Raw genomic sequence first — 18,880 nt, forward strand, 5'->3', positions numbered from 1 at the left:
ATTATTTTATTTTGTTAATAATATTAATATTTTTTGAGCAAAATATTATTTCAAATTTTTATTTAAAAAATATTTGATTATTAAAATAATTTTATTATAGAATTTTTTCATTTATTTTGAAATTGTAATATAAATATCATTTCATTCTCGTCTTTATTATATTTTAAAATTGATTTTATTCATGTATTATTTCATTTATTCATATCAATTTTGTTTTTATATTCTAAAATTTTATTTGATTGGTATGTAGATATGTCAATGGGGCGAGTTTGGCTAAATCCAAGACCCTTCCCATGAAAAAAATTTTGACCCATTACCCGCCCCACCCCGATTAAATATTTTTCGGACCCACCCCGCATCGAATACGAAACGGGGCCGGGTAGACCCGTGAGACCCGAATTTTTTTAAAATAAAAAAGTAATTTTTCTTCTCACATGACTGAATTATGAAACAGACAAGCCTCTAAATACAACATTGTGGAAAATTAATTCATGTCTTCGACCACACTTAATAATAACAAACAAAGTATTTTCACGACATAAAGAATTACATAAAAAAAGAGTTACTAGCTCTCCAAAAAAATCTTGACATCTCCGAAAATAATTAATAACATAATTTAAACAGATCAATATAAAATCAGCGAGTAGACAATATTTAATCTACTAAGATGAGGACCAACTATTCTTCCACTATTGCTAAAAGCAGATTCAAATGCAACAGTTGACATAGGAATAGCTAAGATTGTTATGGTTGAGATGAGCTACTAAAAAATGAATATTAATAAAACTACAATAAACCCTAGAATATTTATATCTACATATATATATGGGACGGGTATGAGGCGGGTATTATAGGACCCATGACCCGTCCTATATCCGGACGGGTCTGAAAAATTGGACCCGAGACCCACTCCATGACCCATTTAGTATGTCCAAATCCATCATATATACGCGGGTCCATTGCGAGTGGGTAAAACTCGGACCAATTGACATCCCTATTGGTGTGTCCATGTGAATAAAACCGATGGTAGTAAACTATGCGATAATTACCCGTTTGCTGAGTGGGATTCTATCCGGTTCACTACCACTGCTCGATCCATTTTTACCCCAAGAAATTGCTACGTGGTGCTTGGGTATCCATTTTTGGATGTGAGAATCTCGATGCGTCCAGCAAGGATTGCAGCAGTTCAGAGCTTTTCAGTCTGCTTCGAATGATTAACCGCACGTTTTCCGAATTCATGGCAGATACTTAGGAATAGAACAGCTGAACAGGGAAAAAGAGCCGGCAGGAGTTTTGAAGTTTCGAGTACTCGCAACGGTATAAGGGAATAGATTCATGTCTCAGTATAGGCGGGTGAGAAGAAGAGAAGCGGATCAAGGGTCATTTTATGCTACACGGATTGCTACTCCCGATGCTTTTTAAACGAGATGTTCGCGTGAACGTTTCAAAACAAACAAATATTTTAATATCGATCAAGAAAAGATTAGGTCTTTTGTTGCGGTGAATTTGAGAGTATATTATTTCAATTCAAGGCTTTCTTATTTTTGGGGAAACGAGGGGAAGTCAACTTCAGTAGCAGAGAAAGATGAATGCATCTACAATGGTATTTCTCTTCATTCAACACCATTGCTGGATTTTTTTTTCTCGCGTATTTGGCGAATCAGCTTGCCGCTGAAATTTTTTTGATGTTTTATGTATGAATCTGTGAAAAAACAAGCTGGAATAAAGTCATCATTATGTAAAGCTGTATGCGTGTTCAGAAAGCAGACGAAACAATTCCATAGGCTCGTTAGTTTTTGCAATCTAAATTAAGTTGCACTCATTTAAGGCCGAATAAATGGGGGCAGTTCTATGATATGTTGATGTTTATGCTAAAAAAGAAAAAGAAAAAATGGGGGTAGTTCTATATTTGCACAGCATAAGGTCCAACTTCAATTTAGATACAGACCGGTAAAATGGTATGAAGTTTTATTTTTTTACCGTCATTGAACTAATAACTATCCTTGATACTTCATAAATTTATGATCAATATGCGGGCAAGCATCTCATATTTATTTTGTTAATTGTAGAGTTCGGCCATAAAGGTTACAAAAATGTATCATCAATCACATATGCTTGTCTTGTCTGTTGAAATTTTCTGAATATCAGATATTTTGGAACTGTTCATAATTTTTAAGGTGAAATAATAGTATACAGATGATAGCACATGTTGGTTGTGAACAAAAACTTTTTGCGACAAGACACTAATTAGTGTGTCTATGTTCTAAAATGTTTCAAAAACGATGTTTTGGGATATGATCTGACTGTTTCACATGTTAATGCTATACTATAGTTTACCTGCTGTAGAATAATGAAGAGGGAGATAATATAGAAAAGACAAGTACAGTTTCGAGAAAAATACTGTTGGTTGAAACCGAACTCAATGTCATAAGGGAAAACCAGTGTAAAACAAGTTCCTGGTAGTTGAAGTTGCGAGATACTTAAATTTTTTTGTGGTACTTGACTTCTATTTATTGTATCCAGATACGCCTGCTCTTTCAATACCACTAACTTAATTTCTTAATTACCCAGCGAGCTGTGAGGTACTCCAATCTCCCAAATCGCAAGAAGAGGCAAAAGTTTAAAAAGAAGCGGAAACCGTGCTATATTTGTGCCGACTGGGGTCACAGTGGGAATTTCTGCCCACGGGTATGCTCAACACACATCATGAGTTTATTTTGTTCAACTTGATTTAGGGGTCTTGTTGCATGACTTTCTATATGCTCGAGATTCGTTTCACTCATACTTGAGTAGACTTGAAATAGCAAGATAACTTCAAATTTGAAGCCACTATAATGGGAAAACTTATTTAGCGACCAGATTCCTATCGTTCAAATTGGGGTTCAAGGTAGTCCATTCCCTTGTGAGCTGCTTGCAAGATATGAGTCAATCTCAATTATATATATGTCAACTACTCGATATCGAGTCGTACTTATTCATGATGCTATTTTATACTAACATAATCCTATTTTTTGGAGTTGCCTATAATGATAACTAATTCATAAAAACATACTTGATACACATGTGTGTCATGTTTTGAGTACAGTGCTATTCAAGCTTGAGTCCATGTGTGCAACTTTAACCCAAACCCATAAAGAAGCCTTTTCAACGCCATTCGCTGTTTGTCTTCACGATCAGGTTAATACATGCTCTGTTTGCTCCAAGGAAGAGAGCAAGACTAATGTAGAAGAGGACTATACTTCCTTATTCTGCTTAAAATGCGGAGGCACGGGCCATGGCATGTTCTCATGTACCAATGACTATGATCCAGAAGATCTCAAGGTATGTTAAGTCTAATGCCCGAGACCTTTTTTATCCTTTGTTTAATACGCGAACCAATATTTGTAGCATCCATGTTTCAACATTTATTAAGTTCGTGATCTATTTTCTGCCCTATATCTTACAAATAGCATATTGTGCCATAAATTTGATGTGATATTGGATTTCAGTTGAGAAATCTAAACGGATTATACTCTTTCAATTATGTATGTTCCCTCTCATGCTTAAGTAAACGAGACCTATTCATTTAGTGTAACTGCTAATATCATCTTATCAACTGTCTTTTAAAGAATTTTATTTTATACGCAATAAAGTATATGCACTCTTATGGACAGGGTATTCAGTGTTATATTTGCATGGATTTTGGTCATCTCTGTTGTTATGAAAATAGCACCGGAGGACTTAGTGAAGCTTCATGTTACAACTGTGGGCAGTCCGGTCACCATGGATTTGTGAGTTTCAAGCTCTTTGTTTCCCAAATACTAATTTGAAACCGGACTAATATATGCACAATTTTGTAGGAGTGCACCAAAGAGCTTCAACAAGTATCAGTATGCTTTAAATGCCAAAAAGGAGTCCACTCTCCTGAAGTATGTACTCAGTAATATCTCCCCATAAATTTTTCTTTTTAGTTTTTTTCCCTCATCATTCAATCCAATGCATATTTGATGAGTTTGAACCTTTACAGACTTGGGATTTGGACAATAAATCGACTTCAGCAAAAACTATTACGTTGGGAAAAGATGAGGTGTTGGATAAATCTACGAAGGAAGACTCTCGAAAAACTCAAGTATGTATTTAGTAATGTCCAAAGTTTTGCTTCTTAGTTCCTGTTCTCATAATCCAAATGCTTATCTGATGAGTTTGAACCTTCACAGACTGGGGAGTTGGATAATAAGTTGACTTCGACAGAAACTACTACATTGGAAAAAGATGTAGTGCCTAATAAATCGATTAAACGAAAGCGTCGAGAAGCTCAAGTAGTATTTAGTAATATCTCAATATAACTAAAAATTTTGCATCTTAATTCCTTTTTCCATCATCCAAATGCATATCTGATAAGTATGAATCTTCGCAGAGTAGGAAGTTGGATAATAAGTCGACTTCATAAAAAATTTATACCACGGGAAAAGATTTTGCGCTGAATAATTCTGTTAAGGAAAATTCTCGAAAAGCTCATGTATTTAGTAATATCTTTAACCTAATAAAAAAAATAGTTATTTTTCTCATCATCCAAATGCATGTCTGATGAGTTGGAACACTCAGCAGATTGCGGAATTAGATCATAAATCGACTTCAGCAGAAACTACTTTGTTGGGAAATGATGCAGTGCTAAATAAATTTGTTAAAAAAATGTCCCCAAAGACTCGAGTATATACTCAGTAACATCTCAACATATCCAAAATTTTGCTTCTTAGAACCTTTTCTCTTTATCCAAATACGTGTCTGATTAGTTTGTGAACCTTCACAGGCTGGGGAAAAAGTTAATAAGTCAACTTCAGCTGAAACTAGCACGGTGGGAAAAATTGCAGTTCCAGATAAATCTATTGAGGGAAAGTCCCGAAAAACTCTAAGAAGAGAGAGGAGACGGAATAGGAAGCCAGTAATGCCTACATCTTATGTAGTCCAGAGTTTGCCAACCGTGTCAATGATAGGAAATACTATACCAAGACACGGGCAATACCATGGAAATCCGGGATCAAACATCTGGTTATCACCACCCGCAGCTGCTGCAAGAAACTGTCTTGTTAACTCTCCAGCTCTTAACCAGTCCTCTTATGGAAGACCTTGTTTGAACGTCTGGTTGCCGCCACCTGCAGCTGCTGCAAGAAACTATCTTGAAATTTCCCCAGCAGTTAACCAGTCTTCTTATCAAACTGGTTTCCATTTTTACCACTACAATACCAACTACAGAGAAGCGAATCACGTTCCTCCAAATTCTTTCCGACCCTGCAGTCTTCGCCCCCATGAAATATTTCACCAGGGAACTCAAATCCCTGTAACACCTCAAAACAGGATTCAACTTCCCCATCAAAATTTCACTCACCAGATAAGAACTCATGTTCCTCAAAGCACTTTTGACAGTCGTATGGGAATTTCTCAACAACCTGAGCTCCCTCACCATGTTTCTAATCATCATATTAGTCCTTTTGTTCCTCATCAAAAGCTTCAGCATCAGCTGCCAAGTCATCGAGCATTGATGGCTCCTCCTGGCTGGAAGCCTTCCTCCTAAGGCGTATAAAGATAATGAGGCAAAACCAAAGGAAGAAAATTTATCTAGGAAGAGGAAGATGGCTTGGCAACGGAGCCATGAAGGATGGTTATTTCTTACTCAGCCATGTATCTTATTCAAAATAAGTAGGTAGAATGGACTTCATGGAAAATTGCAGTCGCACTTCATCTATTACTTTCGTTTTTTGTATCATGCATAGTTACATACTGATGTGTTTGTTAACAGGGTTTAAATCCCCGCACTGTATCGCCTACAATTCCTTTAATCAAGCGTCCGTTGGTATGGCGCAAGAATTGAGCAATGCCATTAGTTATTCAGTTCTTATCGTTGGAATATATATATTTTTATCTTATTTTCCTGAAATCTTGAATTATTTGACGAACGCACAGCAGGAATTCATGTTGTTTAGCTTAATTAATAAAAATGAAAGTAAAAGAATGTACAGGTGATCTATAAAATTTCTTTCATAATTTTATTCCGATCATTGAATTATCTGGTTTTGGCAAGCCATATTTATATATTTTTTCGATGTTTCTTGATTTTTTCCAAAAAAATAATTTCAAGAGGTGAGCTAAAGAATACGCAAATTTAATATATTATATTCTTTATAGATTGTTGCTATTGTAGCCATTGGACACAGCCCTACGACTTTTGGAAATAAGTTATTATTATTATTTTATTTTATTTTTATTTTTTCCAGATACATGGGAATAACTTTTGTCTGCTTTATTTTCTCCGTACCTCAAATCAAATTCACTAGTACCAATTTTGATCATCCAATGAGATCGTACAATCTTGTAGTTATAAATCCACCGCATTCAATTCGACATTTAACATAAATCCATGGCACCTTATTGATAACTCTGCCAAGGTAGAAAGGACATGGATATTTTTATCGACTAAAAAGGTGTTAACAACAAAATCCGATGCAAATAAAGGAAATAATAAACCAAGCATTTTTTGTCAGTATCTAAATCTAACTAAATACAATCCTGGACAAGTTTCTTCAGGCAGATAACAACATAGAGGTCAGAAATTCACCACCAGTGTAAGGACATTATATGCAACGAGTCGAGCCTTCTTAGTTCTTACCATCTATCCCTGCTCGTTATCATACATTAAATTAAATCAGGCCAAAATTTGAGTAGAGAAAAGTAATATTCATATGAGTACCTGTTGGCTCATGAGAATTTCGACTGCAACATTCAGATCGCCATCAGCTGCTGCTAAAGCTACTTCTACTTGTGTCTGAAACAATTCAAAGCAGTTGTTCAGAGTTTGTAACTTGGTGCTAATCTTAGTGAAATGGAAGCATTACCCTTTCGAATCCCATTGCAACAAGTTTTTGAACTTCCACGTCTGATGGGGTAGAGCTCTGCATGGATGAATAGGAGAATCAGATATCCAAAATATCGTGTCAATAGAAGATGGGAAGATGTAATTCTTATAAGTTGTGATAAAACCTGATTGGCTTGAATTCGGGTTGGTTCCACAATACCATTTTGAGTTGGAAGCCTGAAATACCAGGAGGGAAATAGGATTCAGTCTTGTTTAAAGAATTGAGTGATTGGGAATCATTACAAAACGTGAGAATTACTTGAATTCAGACACAGATGCCTAACCATCAATATAAAAGCAAATAGAGAATGAAAACACGCCAGCTATAGTAAGTTTCAATTTTTTTTATTCTCTAGATAGAGAACCGACTTTTTTTTTTCCAACATTGGCGAAGATGGTATCTTAAGCATTGCCCGAAGTGACATTTAATCCTTGTAAATATCAATCGTTCCTATCGAGAACCCTGACAAGTGACAATTGCAGGATTCCAAGAAAGCCAAATACTCCATTATTGATCCTTTGCATCTATCCAACACCCATATGTAAATTCTTTCTGATAAATCCTATAGGAGCAAGCACTTCAGAAATTATTCTCAAATAAGACTCACTCGCCTTGGTGAATGTGAAATCCTTTCAGTTCATTTGACTAAATAAGCTTTGAATAGCAGGGGAAATCTTCATCAAGCATCAAATCCTTAAAAAACATTCAAAAACAAGAAAAAAAAGAGCACATAATTTTATGAAACTTCTTAGCACCTTCCATCCGATTTCTGCTGTTCTCCCCCAATTGTCGTGGATATCTGACGACTGTTATCATCCAGAAGTCTTGCTTGTAAGCTAGAATTTGAATTTACAACAGAGGCTGCTAGATTAAGGTCAGAACCAAGCGCCCTTCCTCTCCCGGGAAATCTATCACTATCTTGAGAAGTCTGCATCCAGAAATTCATACACTAGCAAACCTTATTCTGCTGCACTTGATTTTCATGATTCAAAATACTTATTTTATGGCTACTGACAAAATATTAACTGTTGACAGAGAAGCAATTATCCACAAGTTTTTCCTCATTTTGCATGAATGCGGCATGATATGAACATATGATGTAGTAAATAAAAAATTTGAAGGACATATGCGTACCTCAGTGCCAGAGAATAAAATTTTTCTTACTATTCTGCACACTTGAAAACTGTTCTCAGGAATCTATTCACGTTTGTTTGAAGTCATACCTGAGTAGAAGGTCCTCTTTGTGGCATCCAGGAAGACAAATTCGTCCAGAGATTTCCAGAAAGCATATCACTTTAAAAGGAAAAACATAATCAAACGGTATTTTCACCTGAGATCCAAAACGGACGGAGAGATTTATTTCAGGAAAAAAAGAAAAAACATGTACCTGGATGTTGTATTTTGACCTGAATGTGTGGGAATGTAACCTGAGGTATTACCACCAGAGCAGACTATGAATTTAGGCCTCCTAACACAAGTTGACTACAAAAAAATTAAAAAAGAAAGTTCAGCTTTATTTAAATAGATCCATGCATGATCTCACAACAAATAAAAACAAGGTAGAAAAGGTACTGTTGAAATGCACAACAGAAATGAAACATAATCTTGGGCCAAAAAAAAAAATGTAACATAATCCAGTAATAGAATATATGTTTTCAATCAGAAAACGCGTTCTTTACAGCTATTAAACTGCAGTAAAAGATGCAGAACACCTCTTTTAAGTCATTTGATTCAGATAGTTAGTTTTCAGGAACATAAAAGTTTCATGATACTCACAAGCCATGGGGAGGATTCAATGCCAGCATAGAAGGATGTCCCAGGAATCAACATGTTGAACAACCCAAAAGTATCTGAAGCCAGAAAAAGATATCACGAACACAAACAAAACTTTATTATAAAATAAAATTACGAGGAAACACAATGGATTGCAGGTAAAAGGAAGCTGGATAACATACATGCATATCCAGATAGAATACCACATAAGTGTCCAAGTAGCGAGACATTTGTCATAAGAAGTTGAAATACCACTAACAGGATCCATACATACCTGATTTAATTTTCCAAATAAAAATTGTCACACAAAGATATCATCAGGTGTATCCCATCTGGAAAAAAATCAAGTAAATCTTCTAGAGATAAATGTAACTCACCATTTCGCAGGCACATTAAAAAGTCCAAAGACACTGCAGATAGAGGAAATATTTCCGTATGAGATTTTAGAATATGATGTCGATTAATATTTGTTCATTCAACTGAATTTAATCTTGAATAACAAGACAAACGAGGCAGGGGCAACTTGCAGGAAATTACACTAATCAGACATTAATTAAGAAGTCAGACCTTCGGGATTGAACTCCACTGAGGCTTGTCTCGATCACAATCATGGAGAATAGTATTCCTGAGAATCCTATGGCACACTCGTTCATGAGAGAAGGAAAAAGATGGAAAGGGTTATACGTCCCGACCAGAGCTATTAGAAGATGAAGTATGGCATTGCTTGTAGCTAGAAGAATGATTACATACAGCATACGTATGGATCCCATAATTCTTTCCAGTTCAGAACCCATAGGGACCAGTGCCAGCATATTGAATAGGACGTGCAGAAGAGAACCATGAAAAATAATAGCAGTGTATATCCTGAAAACTGCAAAAAGGAACCAAAAGGCGAAAACAAAGGCACCGTGAAAAACTTCACACGGTGATGTTAAAAAGTCCCTCACATTGAAAGAAAAGTGCACGATATAACCAAACTCAGGGCCTCAACTTGTAAGATGTTAGGAAAAGGGCATCCTTGTGCTAAAGAATTAAAGTTACCCCCAAGGTTATTTAATACTCAAGTTATTTACAATCCAAATTTATATCAATTTTGGCAATACCTTATATTCTGCACGTAGTCAGTTAGTTACCGAAATTACAGAAGCATTAAAGGAAAGCAATGCTATCTACCAGATTCCATATTTATCTTTGTTAAAATGTGAGAACTCATTGATCTTAGAGGTCATGGATCCATAATGATAACAAATACAATTTCTCATCGAAAAATGAAATTTATACAAGATGTTGTAAAAAAACTCCCCTTTGAATTAACTCACTCCAAATCAGCTCCACCGTTTCTCCTAAATAATGTATGGACTGTGGAGGATAAACAAAAAGGGAATCTAGAAAAGCAGTGTGCTAGTGTCCAGTTCAATGAAAAGCAGATATTACCTTGAAAGTGCGATATAACAGCAGAAGGCGAGAAGCATACTTCCGCAAAGGAATCATATCCCACCAAAAGACAAACCAAGTAAATGACTCCACAAATAATCACAATTGCTGATGTGAGAAAAGGAATGTTTTCCCACCATTGATTCACTCTAGTTGAAAGCCCCGCCTACACAAATTACTAAAAAAATCGCTAAAGCCAAACAGAACGCATGGAACAAAGTGCAGAAAACTCCATACTAGCAAAGACTTTCATAAATTGAACCGGTAAAATAAACAAATGATCGTCAATATTGATCGATGAACACGACCTAAAAGGAATATAGAGGATACGAAAATAAGTGTACAAGTTTAGCCAAAAAGGAAAAAGGAAAAAAAAAATAGAATCCTGACACATCACACAACAAATTTAGGCTGAAAAATAGAATGCTTTGAAATTTCCCCTCATTATCCTCCATCCATAATCAGGAAGAAATTCCGAAAGTTAAGACACGATCCAAGTTGACTAAACTCGAAATCAATTTCACTCGAACACAACCAACTACAAACCCTATAGTTGATTAGCAGAAAATAAACTCTGAAAAAGCAAATTTCAAGCAAATGCTGTCGATGGAAGAGAATTCGCACCTCAGAAACAATGTTAGGTCTCATTACGCAGACAAATCTTCAAGATTTCTTGATTCGAACGTTTTCTTAGACGGCTTCGATTTTCAATCGAAACTTGCAAAAGTCGATGTTAAAAAAAAAAAAAACTCGGGTCGGGTTTTTGGTTACTTTAAGTGGGCCGTAGAATTGGACTGGGCTACGAATTGGATAAAACCCATACCAAAAGAGAGAGGTCTCGGTTCTTTGTAAAAAAATTCAAGGAAATATTATGTTAAAAAAAAAATTTAAAGTAATTTTCTTTTATGAAATTCGTGTAAAGTTTTTTCGGTATTTAAATTTCAGAAATACTTCGAAAACTATGTGCAAAAGATTTGGAAACGTCGTGAGTTCTGAGCCGCAAATTTATAACTTATTGAAGATTTTGTTCCGAATAATTCTATTTCGAATAAAGACATATGTAAGCATACAATTATATATTAAATGTCTCACATTGATTGGATCAAATCATTTGAAGTTATAAATATATACATACTTGAATAATCTTATCATTTGAGCTAGATTTTGAACTTGAGTTTAGCTCCGAGTGTTTTAAATGTCTGTCACACATCTGCATAATTAAATTGGTGCAAATTTTTATTATAAATTGCAAAAATTCTATATTATAAAATGACAAAATAAGAATATAGTTATGAAAGAAAATGTTTCCCCGATCATGCACGCGATTTATTGGGTGTGGTGGTGCCTAAGGTTGGAAAGCATATAAGGACATGGATAATGGAGGGATGTTGAAAACGATGGAGCATGTCGCATGCACGATGAAAGAACGGGACCAATTCTCGTGTCATTTAATTTGGGCAAAGTTGATTGATTTTTTGTGAGACCCCGAGAATAAACAATAGTCTAACAACTTTTAAAATAATTTTGATGATATTTTTGTAAATAAGTTGAAAAATATTCAATTTATTTTGATGGCATTTTTGTAAATAAGTTGAAAAATAATGAATTAATTTTAAAAACCACAAGTATGGTATTAAAAAAAAGGATAAATTTGAAAACCAGCTTACGTGAATCATAAAATTTTGAAGAAAGGTCGGAGAAGAGAGAGAAGAGATTATAAGGTTTTTGATTTTTTCTTTTCGATCTTGCGATTTATCGGTTTATCCAATTGACGAACTGACTTCAGTTCTGGGATCGTTGACACGAGGTCTTCGATTTGATGTATTAATTTTATATTTTTGGTGATGTTTGAAATTCGTCGATTTTCGGAATAAATCCGATAAATTGTTGAATCATACAGAAATTGAAGATTGTTGAATAGTGTAAGATTTTAACGAAGAAGAGATGAGATTATAGTGATGTTATTTTGAATTATTCACAATTTATTATAATTAGGAAATTTTAATCGTTGGATTGAGATTGAAGAATTGTTTGTCAGTTGTTATTAATTCTGATTATATATGCGGTAGAATAACCGACAAAAAACTAATTTTTGAAGTCGGAATTGAATTATGTTGTGGTTTCAATTTGATATGAAATTTCAAAGTTTCAAAAGATATTTGAAATTTATATTATTGATTTTGAATGATGATATTGATTAAAATGAATATGTTATTGATGTAGATAGATTATTATACTGATATCTTCAAACTACATCGACTAGAACGAAGAATTAAGGTATGTTGCGATCGGGTAATATACGACAGATATCTGTATTATATGATATATGTTCGATTGATTGAATTGAAAATACATGTCTATATGCTTATTTGTTGAGTTTATGTGGCATACATGACATACACGTTGAGCTATAATCATTGGATACCCTGATATGATTTGATTTGATTTGATTTGATTATGGGATTTGTGAACACGATGCTATGTTTCGTATTACATGATCCTTAAAGCATAGTCATTTGTGGCTCCGATGATTTATTGAGATTTGAGATTTGATGACGCTTTGTCGACGTTATCATATGAGTATCCCTGATTGAGACCGGTGTGCCAGCTGAGCATTGATTTGATAGCGATTCGATTGATTCTGACATGTGCTCAGTGGATGAACATTTGACCTGATACCTCCACGACATACATGCATTGCATATCATATATCATTGTTTAGATATATGTGGTATATATTGTGGCTTATTCAGACTGAGCTTTGTTCACCCCAGATGGGCTGTTATTGTCTTTGTATGTGGACAATGACAGGTACTCCAGGATATCAGGAGGCCGGAGAGGGTGCTTCTGGAAGGAGTCACAGTTTGAGCTAAGATTTAATGTCTATCCCAGTATATATGTATATGTCTTTATATACTGGGGCATGTCCCGAGGAGTATGAGTTTGTTTGTTTGTAGTTGTTTTGAATTAGGTGTGTGCTTGTTTTATATTGTAATTGAGATAGACGAGACTACATTATATATACTATTTTTAATATTATAATTATAGTTGAAACGTTTTGGGCTTATTGTAAAGAAAATTTAAACTCGTTTTTTGCTGTAATTAATTAACTATAATCAGATTACATTGTAATAACGATTAGGAGTTAAGGGCTCCACATTTTTAAAACACGAGGTCTAAAAAAAACATAAATTCACGTATGAGATTTTTTTTCCCCAATATTCACAATATAAACTATAATTAGTTCAGAAATAAAATCAAAATATAAGTTTTCTTGGGGAGGAATTGACCATAAAACAAATGTAAGAAAATAAATTCAATGTAAAACAAACATGTCATGTTCCCCACTATTGAATTTGAAAAGTTATGCAATAAAAATAGTGTTTGATTCCATCAAAGATAAAGTTAGCCATACACTGATTCAATTATTTCATGGTTTGAAAAAAGTCAGAATCATGGCTAGGATACATTAATATTAGTCTTTTTTTTTTGGCTAATATTGTTTAAAATCACATGTATTGTTACCAAAATTTGTATGTAGTTAAACTTCTCAACATGGATAACTATATATTACAACGTCTACGATACTAATCATAGGATCAAGTTGCTCGATATTTGCATGAATTTTTATTTCTTTTAAAAAAATATATATGTATACGTACTAACAAACGTATGCGTATGATTTTCGTAGGGACGTTTTTGTCATCTTACACTTTCAACAAGGTCTTCTAATCTATTATACAAATATTACATGTTTTTTTTTCAAACAAGATGGCGATATTCGGATGTAATTAAAATTTCAAACCGAGGATTTTTGGTGATTAAATAAAGCTTCACCCACTGGGAATTTAATTAAGAATTCCCATAAATAAAATAATCACATGGAATCAATGGTATCGGTGTGGATCACTGTGATTTAGTCAAAAACTTGTATAGAGTGATGAAGGGTATTTTAGCCATTTCACGATACAGGCATGCAATAATTGTAGGGCAGTAGAGTTATTGAAAGTCGGGAGAATGATATTAGTAAGTAATTAATCCTTATTTAATTAGAGCTGTGGAATCATGTCAACATTAATTTGGCCACCAAATTGAAATGAGAGCCAAATTCAACTTAAATAACTATATACCGATTCCAAATAAATTCTCACAAAACTTTACGTGAGACCGTCTGAAGGTTCAATTTTATGAAATATATATCTAACCTGAAATTTTATTAATTTTTATGTTAAAAATAATATTTTTCACTTTAAACGTAGACCAAGTCAATCAATCTCACGACGAATATAAATCGATGATAACGTGACTTGCTTGTAAATTTAATAATCTGGCGTAAGATGACACGATCTAGAAATAGAAATAATTAAGAGCATTATTATTCTTTATATATATTTATATTCGCAGAGTTACGAAATGAATATTTTAATTACACAACTTCACGCCTTAATCGAAAAATAATCGTATAATATACTCTTCGTCAACGAACTATTTTCCATTAATTTAAGCCAGTAAGTTTTAGGATTACGTGCACGCTTTATACAAATATAAGTATTAGTATATAATAAATGTTTTTCAACTAAATAAATAAACAAACTCACTAAAATAGTCTTACCCTTAATTACCTGATTAATACTGTAATTTTAGCTATGGAAAATAAATTTTGATCGTACAAATTATTTACTTTTTAAAAATTAACATTTTATCATAAAATATGAATCTTGTCATTATATTAATCGACTTCGGATGTTAATTAATTTCAATGTGAAGAGAACAAAACAAGAGACAAGCTCCTTGGAGTAAAAAATTCATTAGTCGGCTATTTCAAAAAAATAATAAGTCATTAGCCGGTTTAATTTGTACGATATGTTGGTTTATCACTAGTCAGAAAACCTAGTCTATATAAAATCAGGACAAAACTTTGTATTAGACGGTCTCACGGGTCGTATTTGTGAGACGAGTCTCTTATTTGAGTCATCCATGAAAAAATATTATTTTTATGCTAAAAGTATTACTTTTTATTGTGAATATCGACAGGGTTGACCTGTCACACATATAAAAATTCGTGAGACCGTCTCACAAGAGACGTACTCCTGAAATCAGAATATATCTCATCTTAATGGAAAAATTAATTTTTTTGTCTTGTAAACTGATATTGTTTATCCATTTACGGTATTAATATATCTATTAATTCGTATATTTTTTGAATTTTAGTTTTTTTTTAAATCGAAATATAAACACGTCACGGAAAAAGTTGCTGACGTGTCTGTTATTACATTTACATTCTAACGAAAAACGACTTAAATTTAAAAAATAATATAAATTAATATATTAAAAATATGAACTGCGAAAAAATGAAGACTTAGAAACTATTAGATCAAAAATATAATTTCTTTTATGAAAATTAATGTAAAAATGCCTATGCTCTTCTGACAACCATTCGTTCAATCTATTTGACCAATCAGATTGATCAATTTGGAATCATAATGAAATTGAAAGGCTTAATTTTTTAAGAAAAGATAAAGAGAATTTTATATAATATTCGATTTACACGTAAACACACACACAACAAATTGCATTTTTTAATTTGTATTGACCATTGAAAACCCATATAGCCCGCATATTGAACTCTGATTATTCTCTCATGGCGGCCTCCCATATACATCGCATCATCTTCCCCAACACCTCTGATCTCTCTCGCCGTCTGAGAAAAGATTCAGCCAAAGGATCATCATTATTCTTTCTCCCTTTCTTCTTAGCTTTCACCTCCTCAATTCTCATCTTTTTCTACTCTTCTTATACGTCAAAACTCAAGGAAAGCTTCCCAACGGACCCGACCGGGCTCCATGCAAATCCATTCCTTGAGCTGCCAAAGCTCAAGTACCCCAACTCAATCACACAGGTTTCAGTACTGGGAACACACGTAACAAGATCAAGACCAGATGATGATCAAGAACCTCGGAATACTACTACTGCCAGCAGGGTAACAGAACCAGAAAGCCCGCCATTTTCAGCGAACTCTGCTGTTGGCGGTACTGGAGATGATCATCATGAAAGGCATCAATGGTGGAAGGAGGCAGTAAAAATTGGCTCGACAGGTAAGAATTCTCTTTCACATATCACTTTGTGGGAGTGAGTTAGCAATGAATTTTATCCAAGTTCTTGGTGGTAAATTAGAGTAGACGACTTCAACCATAAACAAAACACATTTCCCTAAGTGGTAGATAGAGTATAGGAAAGATAATTTGTCAAAATTGAAGTTATATTTAGAGAGTCGTCATTTGACTTAAATTATTGTAAATTTTATATATAGCTTCATTTAGCTTACAGTACTTTTCTCACATAAAACACTTTTATGCAAGTATAGTTGCAATGTCCATGACATTTTTATTGATGAATTTCTGGGGAGAAAAGTACTGAATTTGGTGATGTTTCTCCCATCGAAATGCTAGAGAGACGGATCCAACTCATTTTGACGGCTCTAATTTCTTATAGTATAATGACAATGTAAATATAAAGACCCTCAATTCACCAGAGATCATGAAATCCACATATTCAACCTCACAACCTCAAATGCATCATTGAGACAGTTGGATATTGGCCTTAGGTTCGAATTTTCCGTCTCCCTTGCCCATGTGACTCCCCAATTCTAGCAAGTTCAAATTCATGATGTCATCATTAATGGAGTTTGAAAAGTTAAATGACATTATTTGCTCGATTAATATTATAATAATAATAATAATAATAATAATAAATAAGATAATATAGAAAAATATATAATATGATATAATATTTAATTTTCGGGTGAATTATATCGTTGCTATTTCTTAACACACGTCAAGAACACGAGGCTAATGCTGAATGGTCAAGAGGAGTTAAATATTTATACAATTGTGACATTGATTAATATGTCATTATCATTTACCATCTAGCATGATAAATATTCTCTATTTTTTTTATTTTCATTTCAGTACTCTGTTTAAAAATATGATTTAATCATCTAAATGCAAGTAAATCATATATAATTAGTAAATTCTCATTATTGTTATTTTGTCTGCCAATCGTATCAAATATTCGAGTATCATTTCATTGATGGACAAAAATATACGAAGAGCATTTATTTAATTAGTTCACTATCGAATATATTAAGTGCATGAAACATAAATACTAGTTATGAATTAATATCTGATACACAATTATTTATACATACTATGATTTCTTTAAATGATATTTACGAAAATATGTTTGATTCTATAATGTGTTTTTGCTAATGTTTGCACTAAATTATTAAGACATGATTTTCAATTTAATAATCTTGTGGTTTAGGAAGCATGCAGGAGAAAAACGAGGACGTATTCCACGACCGAAACCTATTTAAAAAGGAGTACCATAGAATGAATAGAACCCTAAAAATCTTCTCATATCCGCACCAAAAGAACGACCCTTTCGCCAATGTGCTGCTCCCCGTGCACTCTGAACCAACTGGAAATTACGCCAGCGAAAGCTACTTCAAGAAATCCCTTTTCAGTAGCCATTTCCTCACAGACGACCCTTCAGAGGCAGACCTCTTTTACTTGCCATTTTCGATTGCCGGCCTGAGACATGACAGGAGGATTGGGGTTGGCGGGATCAAAGATTTCATCAAAGATTACGTCCGAAAAATCAGCCGTGAATATCCTTACTGGAATCGAACCGGTGGGGCCGATCACTTCTACGTCGCCTGTCACTCCGTTGGGAGATCAGCTACGGAGAAAGCAGTTGAAGTGAAGTTAAACGCGATTCAAGTTGTGTGTTCTTCCAGCTACTTCTTGCAGGGGTATGTTGCTCATAAAGATGCGTCTATACCTCAGATTTGGCCGAGGAAAGGAAAGCCTCCGGTTCGTTTGCCATCAGAAAGGTATTCTTCTTTACTTAATCAGCTCCTCGCAGAAAAATGAGCTTATTGAATTTTTAGCAACTACAAACGTAGTGTTTCCTTAACGTAAAATAGAACACTTGCAGGAAAAATCTTGCCTTCTACGCTGGAGCAATGAACTCTCGCGAGCGACGGTCTTTGATTGAACACTGGGGAAATGACACCAAGATCTTGGTCCATCGAACCCGTCTCAAAACTCCATACTCAGAAGCCCTTTTGGGCAGCAAATACTGCATCCACGCGAAAGGATTCGAAGTGAACACTGCTCGAATAGGGGATGCACTGTACTACGGTTGCGTGCCAGTTATTTTAGCAGATCACTATGACCTTCCTTACGCTGATATCTTGGATTGGAACAGATTCTCAGTGATTGTTGCAACAATGGATATCCCAAATCTCAAGAAAATACTCCAACAAATAAGCTTTAAGAAGTACTTGAAGTTACAAAATCACGTGACGAAGGTGCAGAAGCATTTCCAGTGGCACCATTTCCCAGTTGATTTTGATGCTTTTTACATGGTTATGTTTGAGTTATGGCTTCGAAGAAGTCATTCGGGGATTCCTATTTTTTGATTTGTTGTCTTAATTTTAACACGTTCATGTATATACAACAATATAATAATTCAAATTTATCGGATTTTTCTACATTTTTCACGATGACTCAAATAAAAAGAAAAATTTATGCTTAAAGTTCTTGAACTCTAGCCGTGATTAAATAATGTTTGAATATAATTTGCTTTGAGTCTAATTTAAGCTCAACGCATTTTACTTAATTAACTCATCAACTTTAATACATTAATTTTTTTAATCATATTCCCAAGTTAAACATTAAACTCGCGCCACAATTTTAAACAATATGCTTTGTAGGGTT

General features: G+C 34.1%; 3 protein-coding genes across 8 annotated transcripts; 2 read left to right on the plus strand and 1 right to left on the minus strand.

Moving 5' to 3' along the window:
* Positions 1 to 1,031: 1,031 nt before the first annotated feature.
* On the plus strand, positions 1,032 to 5,903 carry LOC142551882 (uncharacterized). Of its 4 annotated transcripts, XM_075661342.1 has the most exons (8): positions 1,032 to 1,603; positions 2,572 to 2,688; positions 3,178 to 3,321; positions 3,654 to 3,788; positions 3,840 to 3,908; positions 4,007 to 4,108; positions 4,197 to 4,298; positions 4,790 to 5,903. In XM_075661342.1, the coding sequence occupies exons 1-8, from the start codon at positions 1,586 to 1,588 to the stop codon at positions 5,549 to 5,551; spliced, it is 1,449 nt and encodes a 482-aa protein (XP_075517457.1). In that variant the 5' UTR covers positions 1,032 to 1,585; the 3' UTR covers positions 5,552 to 5,903. The 4 variants fall into 4 exon arrangements, with proteins under 4 accessions (XP_075517457.1, XP_075517459.1, XP_075517460.1 ...); XM_075661344.1 differs by lacking the exon at positions 4,197 to 4,298; XM_075661343.1 differs by lacking the exon at positions 1,032 to 1,603 and having other exon boundaries at positions 3,086 to 3,321.
* A 520-nt stretch (positions 5,904 to 6,423) lies between these two features.
* LOC142551883 (rhomboid-like protein 15) lies at positions 6,424 to 10,870 on the minus strand. 3 transcript variants are annotated; one of them, XM_075661347.1, is made up of 13 exons: positions 10,722 to 10,870; positions 10,098 to 10,263; positions 9,231 to 9,534; positions 9,041 to 9,073; positions 8,846 to 8,937; positions 8,667 to 8,740; positions 8,278 to 8,372; positions 8,114 to 8,183; positions 7,646 to 7,818; positions 7,015 to 7,066; positions 6,870 to 6,926; positions 6,725 to 6,799; positions 6,424 to 6,652 (listed from the first exon to the last, which is right to left on the minus strand). In XM_075661347.1, the coding sequence occupies exons 1-13, from the start codon at positions 10,743 to 10,745 to the stop codon at positions 6,647 to 6,649; spliced, it is 1,221 nt and encodes a 406-aa protein (XP_075517462.1). In that variant the 5' UTR covers positions 10,746 to 10,870; the 3' UTR covers positions 6,424 to 6,646. The 3 variants fall into 3 exon arrangements, with proteins under 3 accessions (XP_075517462.1, XP_075517461.1, XP_075517463.1); XM_075661346.1 differs by lacking the exon at positions 6,424 to 6,652 and having other exon boundaries at positions 6,713 to 6,799; XM_075661348.1 differs by lacking the exon at positions 6,424 to 6,652 and having other exon boundaries at positions 6,713 to 6,799; positions 10,098 to 10,275; positions 10,722 to 10,833.
* Positions 10,871 to 15,643: 4,773 nt separating this feature from the next.
* LOC142551884 (putative glycosyltransferase At5g11130) lies at positions 15,644 to 18,663 on the plus strand. Its single transcript, XM_075661349.1, has 3 exons — positions 15,644 to 16,192; positions 17,421 to 17,991; positions 18,096 to 18,663. Exons 1-3 carry the CDS (start codon positions 15,739 to 15,741, stop codon positions 18,580 to 18,582), a joined length of 1,512 nt encoding a protein of 503 aa, XP_075517464.1. The 5' UTR covers positions 15,644 to 15,738; the 3' UTR covers positions 18,583 to 18,663.
* The last annotated feature ends 217 nt before the right edge of the window (positions 18,664 to 18,880 follow it).

The sequence above is a fragment of the Primulina tabacum genome, chromosome 7 (assembly GCF_025594145.1).
Source record: "Primulina tabacum isolate GXHZ01 chromosome 7, ASM2559414v2, whole genome shotgun sequence".
In the NCBI taxonomy this organism is placed as follows: domain Eukaryota; kingdom Viridiplantae; phylum Streptophyta; class Magnoliopsida; order Lamiales; family Gesneriaceae; genus Primulina; species Primulina tabacum.